The 13,688-nt window shown below is 60.8% G+C and overlaps 1 protein-coding gene across 1 annotated transcript in view; it reads right to left on the bottom strand.

Annotated features, from left to right (window-relative positions):
* Positions 1 to 4,835, bottom strand: part of TBX5 (T-box transcription factor 5) — a 39,363-nt gene extending 34,528 nt beyond the window's left edge. The window contains exons 1-3 of the mRNA XM_054712786.1: positions 4,771 to 4,835; positions 2,293 to 2,477; positions 745 to 839 (exon numbers count right to left, since the gene is read on the bottom strand). Of these exons, the coding sequence (XP_054568761.1) occupies positions 745 to 839; positions 2,293 to 2,439 (242 nt within the window). The 5' untranslated portion in view covers positions 2,440 to 2,477; positions 4,771 to 4,835. The remainder of the gene's footprint in view (positions 1 to 744; positions 840 to 2,292; positions 2,478 to 4,770) is intronic.
* Between the last annotated feature and the right edge of the window lie 8,853 nt (positions 4,836 to 13,688).

The following is a 13,688-nucleotide window of genomic DNA, read 5'->3' as shown; positions in this document are numbered from 1 at the left end:
CAGTCCCGGACGGGAAGCGATGCGGCCAGGCTGTCCCCAGGCCTGGGCACCCTCGCGGCGCTCTCACGCACGGAGATTCCACGCTGCGCGCCTCTCCCACCCCCGCCCCCCGAGGGCGAGCATTCCCACTACAACTCCGCGAGCTTTAAAAAGGAACTGCAGGGCGAGTCTCCGGGCGGGCCAAACGGCCGTGTTTATCGGTGTCTGTATATAGAGCCCGGCCGAGCCCCGGTTCAGTTTCAAAGGCTTCGCCTGCGTTCTATAAACAATGAAAAAGGCAGCGAATACATCCAGCGATTCAGACTCGGCCACAGGGGGACTCTGGAACCTCTCCAAGGTCAGGGCGGGTGGGAAGGAGGGTGGAGGCGAGGGAGCCACTCTGAAACCCGGTCTCATCTCTGAGTCCTCCCTGCACCTCTGTTCTCCGGTCCTCGCTCCCCTCGCCTCTCCTCCTCTGGTCTCTAACGCATCCACCGAGCACAGCCTCCGCGCCTCGCTTCTCCTCACAGAAGAGGCGGAGGAAATGCGCCGTTGGAAGAAATACCTGTTTCCGCAGTTGAGCCTTCCGGGTATTTCCCCGCTGACGGGGCCCCTGGAGGAACTCTCCATGCCTCTTTCCGGGCTCAGGCAGACACTCTCTCTCCCTCTCTCCCTCTCTCCATCTCTCCCCTTCTCCCCAGCCATCTTTCCTTCCGCTCCACACTCTCCGTTTGCCCATGGCCCTCCGCAGAGGCGCCCGCTCACCTGCCGGCCTTGGTTATGATCATCTCCGTGCCCACTTCGTGGAATTTCAGCCACAGCTCTCTTTCATGGAGAAACACCTTGATCCCTTCCATGCCCTGGAGGAAGGAGAGAGAAGTCACATGGACAAGCCCGGGGACAGTGGGCCCTCGCTCCCCAAACCGGCCCCAAACACGGACACTTCTCCTGCCCTCCGGAGCCAGGGGCCTCAGAGGCTGAAAACTGTCCCCAGCCCACTGCAGCCCCCGCCCAGGAATCCCCATGGGGGGCTCCTTCTAATGTCACCTACACCAGCCCAGAGGGGAAACCCAGGCATGGGGTGCTCCAGAATGTCCGATGGGGGACGGGGCTGAGGATGCAACTAAAGAAACCCCTCCGTCTCAAAACCCACTCGGGCTCTCCTCACGGAGGCTCAGAAGCCCACTGGCACGCCTACAAGCACGCGAACACTGTAGGTGCGTGTTTATCCTCACCACGCAGCACAGATACAGACACGGTGCGATTTTACATTGTAAAATATTTACAGATTGTGATAGGTACCCGCCGTCCAAAACAAAGATGAATTCTCCAATGTCTATGTTCCTAAACCTAGGCTCTCCGCACGCCCAGCTTCCTTCCCGCAAGCTGTTTTCATTACGAGCACAGCTTAAGCCATGTAACATTTCCGCTTTCCACTAGGAGTTACTTCACAAAAGCGACGCAAAAAAAATTATATACAAACTCTTCCTTTTTGCGATAATCCATAAATGAGTGAATTTGCTTTTCTGTAAAAAGGGGGGAATCTACGTTTCCGAAACTGCATGCCCGTTCTCGCTGCTTCTCTACAAAAAGACGTATTTTCCTGACACCCGTGAAGGGCAAAGCACAGAGGCGATGAGCTAGTCAGGAAGGACATCAACATCGCAAGAAGGGCTTTAGCTCCGACCAGTACCTTTTCGGGTGAAGTCACCCCGCTCCGTGCCGCCTGACAGCTTGTTTAAAGTCGTGGAGGTGTACCGGGGACCGGCCCAGCTCCCAGCCCCGCGAGTCCCTGGCTCCCTGCGCCCTCCCGCCCTCCCCGCACAGCCAGGCCCCGCGCAAGACAAATGGTGCGCCACTCGGCTCTGGGCAGCTCCGGGCGGGCGGCAGCGCGGGGAGGCGGGCGGAGGCGAAGGCTACGGAAGATCTGAAGAGGGGTCAAGCCATCGCTCATGCTGGCCTGAAGCAGCCGCTGACCTGGCCCTTAATGAGGCGCTCAGGGCCCAGCCTACACCTAGGGCATCGGGCAGAGGATCCGTGTTCTTGTTAGTTGGCCCCAAACAGCTGGATAATGGAGGCTTCTCTAACAACCCAGGGTATTTCCAAAACCCTCCTGCCATAGAGGTAATCGTCCTAATAGAGGGGATTGGAATAAACTAGTATGGGGGGAGGCAGCGCAGAGGAAGGTGTGACTGAGTGGGGGTCGAAAGGAAAGGGCACAATTAGAGGCAGAGGGCGACCCATCCCTGCCCCCCACCCCCCAAAAAAGGGCTTTGGTTTCTGCGGAAGGCCCCCAAGCGAGGGTCTCCTTACCTGCTGGGTGAAGGCGGCCTGTGGGGACGATGGGGACTTGCTGGGGGCCCCTAGCGCGCTCTCTGGCTTTGAGTCACAGGGTAGATCCTTGGAGTCGGGTTCCAGGGGTGTGTGCGCCAGGCCAAAGCCCTCTTCTGCGTCGGCCATGGTGTGCCCGGGGCCCTGTGACCGCGCGGGGTCCTGCGCTGCGGACAGGAAGCAGAGACAGAGAAAGAGAGAGAGGGAGAGAGGGAGAGGGAGAGGGAGAGAAGGTTGGAAGTGCAGCACAAGTGACAAGGGGGCAGTTGGGGCCCCACTTTCCAGCCACCAGCACCTCCGTTCCCAGCGGAAGGAGGCTGCAGAAGGCCCCCTTGTTAGTATTGTGACTGTTACTTTATGATCACGCACAACCTCTTGCGAAAGGCCCGCGTCTGACCCGGAGGAGGCAAGCCCGCATCTGCCCTGCGCAGGCTCCCCTCGATAAGCCAGCTGCCCGTCAAATTTGTCTGGACTTCTGGAAGAGCCAATAAAGATAAGGCCTGGGTATTTTTGGAAGCCATTGGGTAGGAACCAAAAACAAAACAAAAACCTAGTGTCCTTTTGAGAATTTTTTTTTCTTCGTCGAATTACAGGAGGTCATCGGAGCTGTGTTTCTGGAAGCCCGCGGCGGAGCAGTCCTGGGCCGCAGGCAGCATGTCTGAGCAACCCGCCTCTTGCAAAACCAGAAACTTCGGAGGGGAAAGATTTGCAGAGGGAGAGACCCCGTCCGAGAGAGAATTCGCGTTCATCCTTTATCTGTTTCAGGCCTTAAAATTACAAGTCCTTGAGCAGTTAGAGTCCTCCCGTCTTCCTCAACCTTAATAACGTTAAGAACCAGGAGCCAGCCGGGCAGGGAAGCGCCGCGCCGCAGTTCCGAGGGAGTCGCGCCACCGGGTGCGGGCGGCCCGCGCTCTGCCGCCGCCCGGGGCGCGCGTTCGCCGGCTTCCTCTGCTCTCCAGCCCGGGGTCGGGCGTTTTGTCGAGCGGCCAGGCCGAAGGGAGCTTCTCCGAGCTTCAGCCGGGCCTGGCTCTCGGGAAGCGCAGGCCCAAGCTCGGCACTGGCGAGGGCAAAGTGGGCCCCAGCGAAACCCGGGCTTCGGGCGTGGGATCGGTCGCCTCGCCCCCACGCAACGCGCAGAGTGGCCGGGGCTTGCAGGCAGAGGAGGCTGGAACACACAAAACCGCAGCCGCAGAGCCGTTCCAGCCCCGGGGAGCCAGCCTCCGGCTCTGAGCGCCTTCCGATCTCCCAAGTAGGAATTTCCTCCCTCGAAACCCGGGAAGACAGAAGGAGGCGCAAGGGATGCCCCTCCACTCTCAGCGGCCTCTCGAACCAAAAGCCAAGTCCCATCCTCGTCCGCAGCGACCGGAGACCCAGAAACGGGCCGAGGACAGCTGCCCAGGCCCCACTCCCGAGAACGTCCCTCCCCGCGCTCTGGGGTTTTCAGGAGGCGGTGAGCGGAGCCCCGCAGTCTGCTCACAACAAAAGATAGCGGGGCCGGCGTCACCCACGTGCGCTCCCACCCCCGCGCCCTTGCCAGGATCCCGGGAGCTCGGGGCTGGCGGCGGCGAGCTAGATACGGTTTGACAGAACCAGGCCGCGCGTCCCGGAAACCACCCCGCTCCCCCGGCCGCGGCCGCCGGCCCCCGAGAAACCTCTGCGAGGCGGACTCTGCGGAGCCCAGGGCGCGGCTGCGGTGCTGCCCGGCGCGCCTCCCTGAGCCCACTCGCCCGGGGCTCCCTCCCGGGCCAGCCGCCGGCAAGGTTACCTCACTCGGTGAAGCCGGTGCATTCACCACATCCCCGGTGCTCCTAGCAGGGAAGCCGGCCGCGAGGAGGCGGGGGCGCCGGCATGGTGCTCCGGGCTGACGCGGGGGACTGCGTGCGGACGAGAGGCTGTGCTGCCTGCACAGGGGCCCCCGGGCTGCAGCCTCGGCGGCCGCGGCCCACTCCCGGCACACACCTCCGGCCGCGCCGCTCTCCCGCTAAAGGCTCCCAAGCTGTCAGGCGCCAGGAGGGCTCCAAATAACGCAAAACAGCAGCGTGGGGGGCGGGGGGGGGGAGCTCAATAGGATAAGCCCCGTGGCCTGTTCCTCCTTGGAAGCCCCAGGGAGGGAAAGTGGGGAGACCCGAGGAAGCCGTGGGAATGGTCCAAGTCCCCTCTGAGTGCTGCTTTCAGGGTTAAAGTTCCGGAATCCGAGGTAAGATACTTCTCTCTCTCTCTCTCTCTCTCTCTCTCTCTCTCTCTCTCTCTCTCTCTCTCAGAAATACAAGCCGACTCAGCTGAGCTCAGTGACGTTGGGCTGCCTTGATGCTTACAAAGTACTGGAATTGCCTATCCAACTAGCTCCTCTCTCTCTCCCTCTCTCTCTCTCTCCCCCTCTGCCTCCCTCCTTCCTCCCTCCCTATCCCTTCCCACTCCCTCCCCCAACCACATTTTCCATTAGATTTCCCGAACACTCACATCACAACACGACTCTCAAACCCAGACCTGGAGATCACCCCCTCCTCTCCACCCCCTTCCCAGCGTCCATCCATCTCTGCTGCTCTGAGTGCGGCTCGGTGGCTGCAAAAATTCCTGCACAAATCATCGCAAACCAGCCGGCTTCTGCCCGGGAAGTCATCTCGGTGCCGCGGGCCGGTGCAGAGAGCGGAGTCTAAACGCAAGACGCGTGCACACACGCCCGGCGCCTCCTCTGCAGCCTCGCCCGCGTTCTCTTTCCAACGCTGACCTCAAGAGGGAGAGCTACGTGACCCCGCCTGGCCCAGCCGGCAGTTAGCCGCCCTGACATCTCTCCCCCTCCCCACTCATCACCCAGACTCGCGGCGACTCCGGGGTGAAGGCAGGGTGAAGGTGTGTTGGGATGGGGGTCGAGATCAAAGATGCCAAGAAATCACCATTGGCCCCCACCCCCAGGGCCACCAGACCTCCCTGGCTGGATGTGTACACAGGCAATGCCCAGTTTTATTAAAATAATCAAACAGTCATTGGGGACTGGCTGGGGTTTTCATCTCCCTTGGCTCCTCTCCCTGCCCCCCCAAATGTTTTATTTTGAGGGTCGAGTTGAAGAGGTCAATAGAAGCGTAAACACAGTCAGTATCTTAGTCTGAGCAGACCCAGACTGGAGCCCAAGGGCTTGGGGTAAATGTCAGGGTTCCTGCTCTCATCTCCTGTGCCCCCTCACCCCGTTCTTTCGTGGGGCTCTGATGAGCGAGGTGGACCTGCAGGCCCAGGTCTGGGTAGAGGGATTCAGGAAGGAGAGATGTCCCGGAGACCAGCCGCCCCTCGGGGTGATCCTCCGTGGCCGCCGGGACGGGAGGGAAGGCAGGCCTGACACGTCGCGGCTGCAGAATTGCAGAGTGAATTGTCCAGCCCTGGCGGCGGGGCGGCCTCGGAGGAAAGCGGCCGGAGCACTTGCTCCGGGTCCCACCGCACCGTCCAGGTTTGTTTGCACACAGCCTGTCGCCGAGGCTGTTTGTTTATTTGTGAAAACACCCTCGCCCTTCCCAAGTGTCAGCTCCCAGGACGCGGGGCTGGCTAAGGAGGAGACCCCCGGGCCAAGGACGGGGAACAAACACGGCCTCAGGCTGAGGCTGACAGTCTGCGTCTCTGGCAAAAGGAAAGGGAAATCCAGAAAGACCTCTTCAATCCCTGTAAATTCTCCCAGATTTGCGGATAAAATAAATTCCCATAAATAACCCGCCGGCCCCTCTGGAGAGGGAAAACCCGGACTCCCCCAGGCCATCGCCTGGCCAGAGTCGCGGAAGTTTGTGGCGCGGAGATGGTGCGGGCCACCGGGCGAAATTGGGATTCTGAAGCCCCCAGGGGGAATCTATTGGTGCCAGGTGACACCCGAAGGCAAAATGCGAGAGCGAGCACGCTCCCGTGGCCCTGAGAGCTGGCACCTGAGAGGGGGGATTCGGCAGGGAGTTGGGGCGGGAAGCCTGGGGGGGCTGGGGGCAGGCGAAGAGGCGAGAGAAACCTATTCCCCCCTCCTCCCCAGAGCTTTCCAGGGCGACACTCACCTCCAAAAATCCCACCTCTTCTATCCGGTGCAAACGCCAGGAGTGACGCCTCACTGGGGTGGGGGGCTCGGTGAAGAGTTTGGAAAAGGCCCCCAAAAGAGATTCCTTTTAGGCCAAACCTTCTTCCAGCGTCTGTCAAGAGGAGCATGTACCTCCCAGCTCGAGGTTGGTTTGTGGTCTTCGACAAATTAAATATTACTGTTTATTACCAGGCATACCCCAATAAAATAAAGAGGCAACCAGGCGATACCGGCTATCTCACCAGCCGCTGCACCTATAGGACTTGGAGACGTCACGAGTCACGCAACCCGTCCGCGCTGTCACGCTCGACTGGGGGGCAGTGGCGGGAGGTTAATTTCTCTCCATCTTCGCCCATCAGTCCGCGGGTCTGCGCAGCCACCAGTCCCGGACGCCTGGGCCACGGGAATAAATAAAGAAATAAACAAACCCCGCGCCCTCTGGGGAAATGGGGGCGGCGAACTTCAGACACAAATTGAGCCAAGATCGATTTTCTTAGGGAGGGGGAGGGGGCCTTTTCGCGAAGGGAGGTGGGGAAGCCCACCTCAGCCCACGCTTGGAGAGCAATCTGGCTGTTCCAGGGGAGACGAGGTCTCTTGCAGGGGAGTCCCCTAATTATTTAAAAATTATTATTTTTTTTTTTTTGAGGAGGAGCTCTAGGCAAGGGCGTGTTGGGCGTCTCTGTAGCTGGTTCTGTTCGGGACGGGGTAGCTCAGGGTCCCTTGCAGGCCAGCTCAGGAGTAATGACTGGGCTATCGCGGAGGGGAAATGACACAGAGGCGTTGGGAGGAAGACAGAAAGCCGGGGCCTGAGTGTCTCTTGCTGAGAAAAAGTCCATTCTGCGAAAGGTCCTTTAGCTAAGTTGTGGGGTGCGCCTCGGCCCAGCGCTGCCAAGGCGGGGGCAGGGTGCGAGGGGGTGATGGGGTGGGCATGGAGAGAGGCTATTTCTGCAGAGAAAATTATAGCTCCGGGGCCTGCAGAGGGACGAGGAGCTCTATTTTGTTTTGGAATAACGTTTGTTATTATCTCTGTCCTCATCGGTGGGCATAACTTCTACGCAGCCCCGTGGAGGGTGCGCGCGAGCTTTTTGCACGCCGCTGGGAACGCGCTGGGGTTCGTTGGGAATCGCGCTGCGTAGACGCCCCCGGCGGCGGCGGGAGCGGAGAGCTAGGCCTGCCCAGCACTGAGCCGGGAGCCAGCGCCGGCCCTCCGGAAGGGTAAGTTCCCCGCCACGGGGCCCCGAGGGAGCCGGACTTTGCAAGCTGGACTTGCCCCCAGCTTCGGGGTTCGATCCCGGCTTTCGCGCGCCCCCAGTCCCTCGGGCTTTCCGAAGCCTGGCCTGGCTCCAGGCCTGGTTCTTCTGGGGCTGGAGCGGCGGCAGAAAGTGCAGGAACGCGGTCACTGAACCCCTCCAGGAGCTAATGAGGTCAGGCCCGCGGGGAGAGCGCGCAGTCGGTCCCAGCGGCGATGCGGGCGCCGGGGCCAGCCGGGCCGCACACTCCGCTGCTTCCAGCAAGCAGAGCCCGTGGCCCCCACGCCTGGCCAGGCCGCACTGGCTTCCGTGAGCTTCGCTTTCGTTTCCCGAGTTATTCATCACCATCTTCTCCCCAGACCGAGGCCCGTGGGTGCAGCGCAGCTCCCAGATGCCAAGTGCGCAACCCGAGGCCCTAAACCCAGAGCCTGGAAATGAGTTGCTATTTGACCTCAGGGCCGAGGTGGGCCGGAAACCGAGGCCTGGGTCCCGCTGGGGCTGCGAGGGGAAGGCGAAACCCGGAGCGAGGCGAGTCCCTTTCCATTCGACTCTTCCCTTCTCTCAAATCCCCGGTGCGGGGCCCAAAACCACCCCGCAGACTCACAAAGGATCCCCCCAGCTCAGCCCAGGCCCCTTTGCCACAGCGCTGGAGGCCGCGCGCGGAGAGGGAAATAAAGACTCGGGCGAGATTGGAGAGTATTCCTTCTTTTCCCCAGTCATTGGGCAGCAACTGGAAAAGGCTGCCACTCTCACATCCCTTCCTCCAGGCCAGGACTGGCTTTCCCTGGCCCGCCAGCTCCGTTTGCTCCCCAAATCTATTTTCCCCGTCTCACGCACGGCGTCCCTGCCCGGGTTCTAATACCGCCGTGGGCAGGAGAAGGGAGTTCCTACTTAAAAAGTCAAAACCAAAACAAAAGCGAGGACCGACTGCTCTGGGCCTTTTTTTTCTCTTTAGTCTTGCCTCGTTGTTTTGTTTTTTGTTTTGTTTTGTTTTTAAGCAAGTCACCATCTTCTTTTCTCTCCGAAGAGAACTGGCTTAAGAATCCGCCCCAGTACACATATAATACCTCAATAAAAATATTAAAAAAAAAAAAAAAAAAAAAAAAAAAAAAAAAAAAAAGAATCCGCCCCATCTCTGCGTCTCTCCCTCCGGCCGGGCCTGACTCAGGTCTCCACGGAAGGAGAGAAGTAGGGGGAAGTGCGCTCGGGGCTGGGAAAATTAATCCGAATAACAACAATAGAAACGATGACAAAACTAAACTTTGACCAACTCATTTTTCGAAAGCGAGGGTCAGGCTGAGGGTGGGAATTTCCCTGGTTTCTCAGGGGGTCACTTTCCCTCCTGCCTGGTTAAATCCGGCTCTCTGATACTTTCTCCAGCGCTGCCGTGTCCGACTCCCCCGTGTTTCATTCGGTGCCTCGCGTCCCCCCTTCTGACCGGATGCATTTGAGAAGGAGACTGGCTGTGGGTGTTATTTTAATACCCATTTCCCCCCAATATTTCCACCAGTGATTACTCCCACTTATTGTACGTAGCCTCCTGCACGTTGGTGTTTCCTGTGCCTCCCGCTCCCCAAGTTTGGCGGGTGAGGTTTTTGTCCCTTCATCTAGTTCATGAAATGAAAAATGGAAACTGAACATGGTTGGGGGGGCGGTGCCCAGCTGGGATAGCCAGGAGCTAACGAGCTGAGCTGGGGGTGCAACGGAGCGCTCCTCTTGCCCCTCCAATCTGGGGGTCCCCAGTGGGGAGAAGGGTGCGGGTCTTGAGCTGAGAGAGCGTGGACCGCCCGTCCTGTGTGCTGAGCTGAGCCTGAGAACTCGGGCCATATCTACCCCCAGAACCTCTAGAAAGACCTCAGGGTGTAGCCACCACGTCTGCACGACCAGCACATCCCCAAGGCCTCCAAGATGTGGGGGGACACACAGCATTCCAGGCTGTGACCCGGGTGATAGAGACTCCAGGTCTGGGGTGCAGGCGGGGGGCCTGTCTGGAGACCCCCTCCCTCAACAGGAGGGTGCAATGGAAACTTGGGAGCCCGCTGCTCTCGGGCTCTGGAAAGACAAATTTTCTTTGGCAAAGGGAACGGTGTCGCGCTGTCGACACGGCAGACTATTTTTCTTGTTCCCCCATAAGGAGGGGTTGGGGGGGGGGGAGAAAAGAGAGCAAGAAAGAGAGGGAAATTAAATCCACACGTGTTAAGCTTGCTCAAAGGGCCGGATTCAAAACCAGAGATGAAACTGCGCCTCCAGTTCTGGCTGCTCGCCGGCCTCCTTCCAGCCAGCCCCAGCCTGCGAGCGAGGCGTCCCCACCGGGGAGAATTCGATCCGATGTTTCATAAAGCGCTTTGTGTAAGGGGGTTGGGGGCCATGGTTCCTTTCTGTCTACACCGCAGAGTCAGAACTCGGAGCAGCGGCAAAGAAAACAAAGGAGGTCGGATGGCGAGGCTCGTGGCCCCTGTGAGCCAGCGCGGCTCCCTGTCTCCCCGGGAACCACGGGGCCCGGGGGCATTCATGGCCGCGACGGGCCAGCCCAATGGTTTGGGAAATTCACAACATCTGCCCAGGCTTTTGGGACTTGGGCCTCCCTGGGTCGAGAGAGCCTCACAAGCTGTTGAATCGCCGGCTTAACCTGCCGGCTGACACGCACCCCGCGCCCCTCTCTGTGGGGAGAAACTTGCTGGTTAGGAGGCTGCAGGCCCAGCCTCGGGGAAGGGGCCGGACGGAGGCAGCCAGCCCGCCCGGAGCTGCGAGTGAAAACTCTAGTAATGACGTTAAGGAGGTGAAGGGAGGCGGGTGGGGGTGCGGGTGCGGAGGGCGGCCAAACCCCAAACTGGAGGGATCCGTCACCAAAACGATTGCTTGGTCGAGACCTCTAATTTTTCTTCCCTTTCAGCCCGGGGCGGGAGCGCCCGCCTCGGGCCTCCTCTGGCCTCCGCGTGCGGGGTTCCTGTCCTGCGGGGGCAGCTGCGACAGAAGGGTCCGGAGCAGGGGGACCCGAGACGCGCGCTCCCCGGCCACCGCCACGCCCGGGAAACACTGGGGTGCAGCGGACGGCGGGTCCTGGTGGAAAAGCTCCCGGCGATGTTTCCGGGAGGGCCCTGGGTTTGCTGGTCACCATGGCAACTCCGGAGCCCCGTCGAACAGCAACCGGGCACCCGGGGGTGGGGACCAGCGCGCACGTTTGCGGCGTTTGCGGCGCGTCCTGAGGCCTGCAAGGCGCTGTCCCCGGAGCTCCGGGCTGTGCGGAGGCCCCCGGAGTAGCTTCCACGAGGCGGGGGCAGAAAAATCCCGTCTTTTTTCAGCGGAGGAGAAAATCGAGATTTAGTCCCATCGCTGAGGGAGGCCGGGATCCTGAGAGAAAGCCCCGCCTGGAGTTCAGGGCGCTGACCTGGGGGCGGGGGTGCAGGCAGCGGCGGGCGGGACACTTCCACGCGACGCCGAGTCCCCGCATCTCTCCGCACGGACTGCCCACCCCCACCCGCCCCCAGGCTCCCCAGGAATGACCCCTCCTAAAGGGAAGGAGGAAGGTCCATGTCTGCAAGGTCTGTTGCGGGAAAGAATAAATTCTCCTCCATTTCCTTCTAAAGAAAGCGTGTCTCGGGAGGCTGCGATGGAAGGAGCACCGGAAGGGTATTGGGGATGCGCTTCCTTCTTCTTGAACCCGCAGGAGGACAGGCCCCTTTCTCTGGGACGGACAGTGGCCGATGCCCTGGGCATTTTGGAGGCAGCGAGCTCTGAGCAGGACCAGGGTGCTGAGCAGCTCAGGCTGACCAGCGTGGCAGGGATGGAGGGTGCCAGTGAGGGGGCACACAACCACGGGGTCCTGGCCTGGGTGCTGCAGGGGCCTTCGGTCATGGGGTGGGAGTGACTCCTCTTTTGGGGGCCTGCCCCGGGTTTCCCTCTGTACCCCATTCACCTCCAGGCCGGCCAGGAAAGACAGCACTTCGCCTCCTCCCTCTGCCTCCACTGGGCCCTCTCATGCCCCCCAAAGCCCCGGGCTGGCCTGTGCTGCCCCACAGCCCACAGAGGGTCCCTCCACCTCAACACCCCTGTCCCCTTCCCTCCCCAGCACCTCGCATTCATATTCTCAGAAGAGCTCGGTCCGTGTCTACACAGCCACAAAGAGAATGTGAGCATTTGAGGCTCAAAAACCGGTTGGCACTGGAGGAGCCACGATAGCTAACATTCTGGCAGGTTCCACTGGCTCATGTGGCTCTCCACGAATTAGGCTCAGAGAGGGCGAGGACGTGACTAGTCACACAGCCTCCCCCGGAGGTGCGCCCAGCTGCTCCCCTAGCCCAGTGGTCGGCAAACTCACTAGTCAACAGCGCCAAATATCAACAGTACGACAATGGAAATTTCTTTTGAGAGCCACATTTTTTAAACTTAAACTTCTTCTAACGCCACTTCTTCAAAACAGACTCGCCCAGGCCGTGGTATTTTGTGGAAGAGCCACACTCCAGGGGCCAAAGAGCCGCATGTGGCTCGCGAGCCCACCCTAGGCTGTGTGTCTGCAGGCAGAGGCTGCAGGGGAGCCCCGGCGCTTCCCAGGGGGGTGGGCAGCTGGCTGTGGCTCAGCCTGGGAAGGTCGGCGCGGGGAGGTGCGGAGGCCTCAATGGGATGGGCGCCCTGCAGGGTCCTGGGCGCAGTTTCCCAGACGCCGGGTCTCAGGGTGGAGGGAGCGGGCCAGGCGCCGCCCTCCAGCCTTGCTGTGCTGCGCTTCCTGAGCCGTGGAGTCCCGCTGCCTCAGGGTCCCAGGGGTGGGCCTCAGGGAGGTCCCAGAGCCATAGGGGCGCCCGGCCTGAGGACTCGCAGTCACGTCCTCCTGTAGTTCCTCTTCTAGATCCTTCTTCCTGTGGCTTGTTGTCCCAGCAGCAGGGCACACCTCTCCCGCCGGCTCCTGCTGCGGCGCTGGCTGCCGCAGTCCAGGTTCAGAAGGGGAGGTGGGGGACTCTGAGATCCAAACCTGGGAGGAGGGTCCCAAAGGGAGGCTCCAGGGGTCCCCGCTCTTTCACTTCCTCTCTTCAGTTTCCTCTACCAGGGACCAGCCAGCCCTGGTCTTCTAGGGGCTGACTCTTCCCCACCCCCACCCCTGCCCCCACCTCCACCCCCATGCAAAAATGTGCTTCCTCTAAGGCTGCCCCATCTCCAGGCTCACCAGGGGCCTCCACACCTTCTCCCCCAGGAGCGGGCCAGGACGCCAGGTTCTGTTTGGGGGCCTTTCTTCTCGCTCCAGGTCACCAACAACGGCTCTGCCAAGGGCCCGACTTCCTCGTGCGCCCTGGTGAGTGCGAGGCCCAGCAGTGGTGCCTGACCCACAGCACCCAATCCAAGCTCAGGACCACGCACGCCCCATCCCCATCCCCAGCCTCCGTCTGCCCTGTGACTCAGCTCCAGCTCCCGCTCAGCACTCAGAGAGGCGGCTGTGTGACCCCTTCTATGTGGCTCAATATGACTCTGTCGCCCGGTGGGCGTGGCTCAGTGGTTGAGCGTCAACCTACGCACCAGGAGGTCACAGTTCAATTCCCGGTCAGGGCACGTGTCCAGGTCGCGGGCTTGATCCCCAGCGTGGGGCGTGTAGGAGGCAGCTGATCAGTGATTCTCTCCCGTCACTGATGTCTCCATCCCCCTCTCCCTTCCTCTCTGAAATGAATAAAACACATTTTTAAGTTCCCACTGTCCTCCAGCCTCTGTGGTGGCAGTGTGCCCTCTGAGCAGGGACTTGGGGTGCCCCTCCCCCGTGTGGGAGTCTGTGTGCCTGTCGGTGTGTGTCCTTCCTCGAGAGTGGGCATTTGAAATGGCTGTGGATGTTCCTGGGCGCCACCTCACGCAAAAACACCCGCGAGTCTGCGCTGTACATACGGGCCCGCGGGTGTGGTTCGGGCCCGTGTGGGTCCGTGTCGGGCTGTGGAAGGCCCGTGTGCGTCAGGGCAGCCACCACCCAAACATCACCACAGGTCAGACGGTGCCCTGGGCCCATAACCCCGTGTTCAACTCCCCTCTGCTTTTATTAGCCGCTTTTATGATTATTATTTTACCGACAGCTCCACGCGGGCACCCGCGGCCGGCCTCCAGGAAGGCAGCCG

This window comes from Eptesicus fuscus, chromosome 23 (assembly GCF_027574615.1).
Source record: "Eptesicus fuscus isolate TK198812 chromosome 23, DD_ASM_mEF_20220401, whole genome shotgun sequence".
In the NCBI taxonomy this organism is placed as follows: Eukaryota; Metazoa; Chordata; class Mammalia; order Chiroptera; family Vespertilionidae; genus Eptesicus; species Eptesicus fuscus.
The sequence above is the reverse complement of the archived record's forward strand: the minus strand, read 5'-3'. Positions and strand labels throughout refer to the sequence as shown.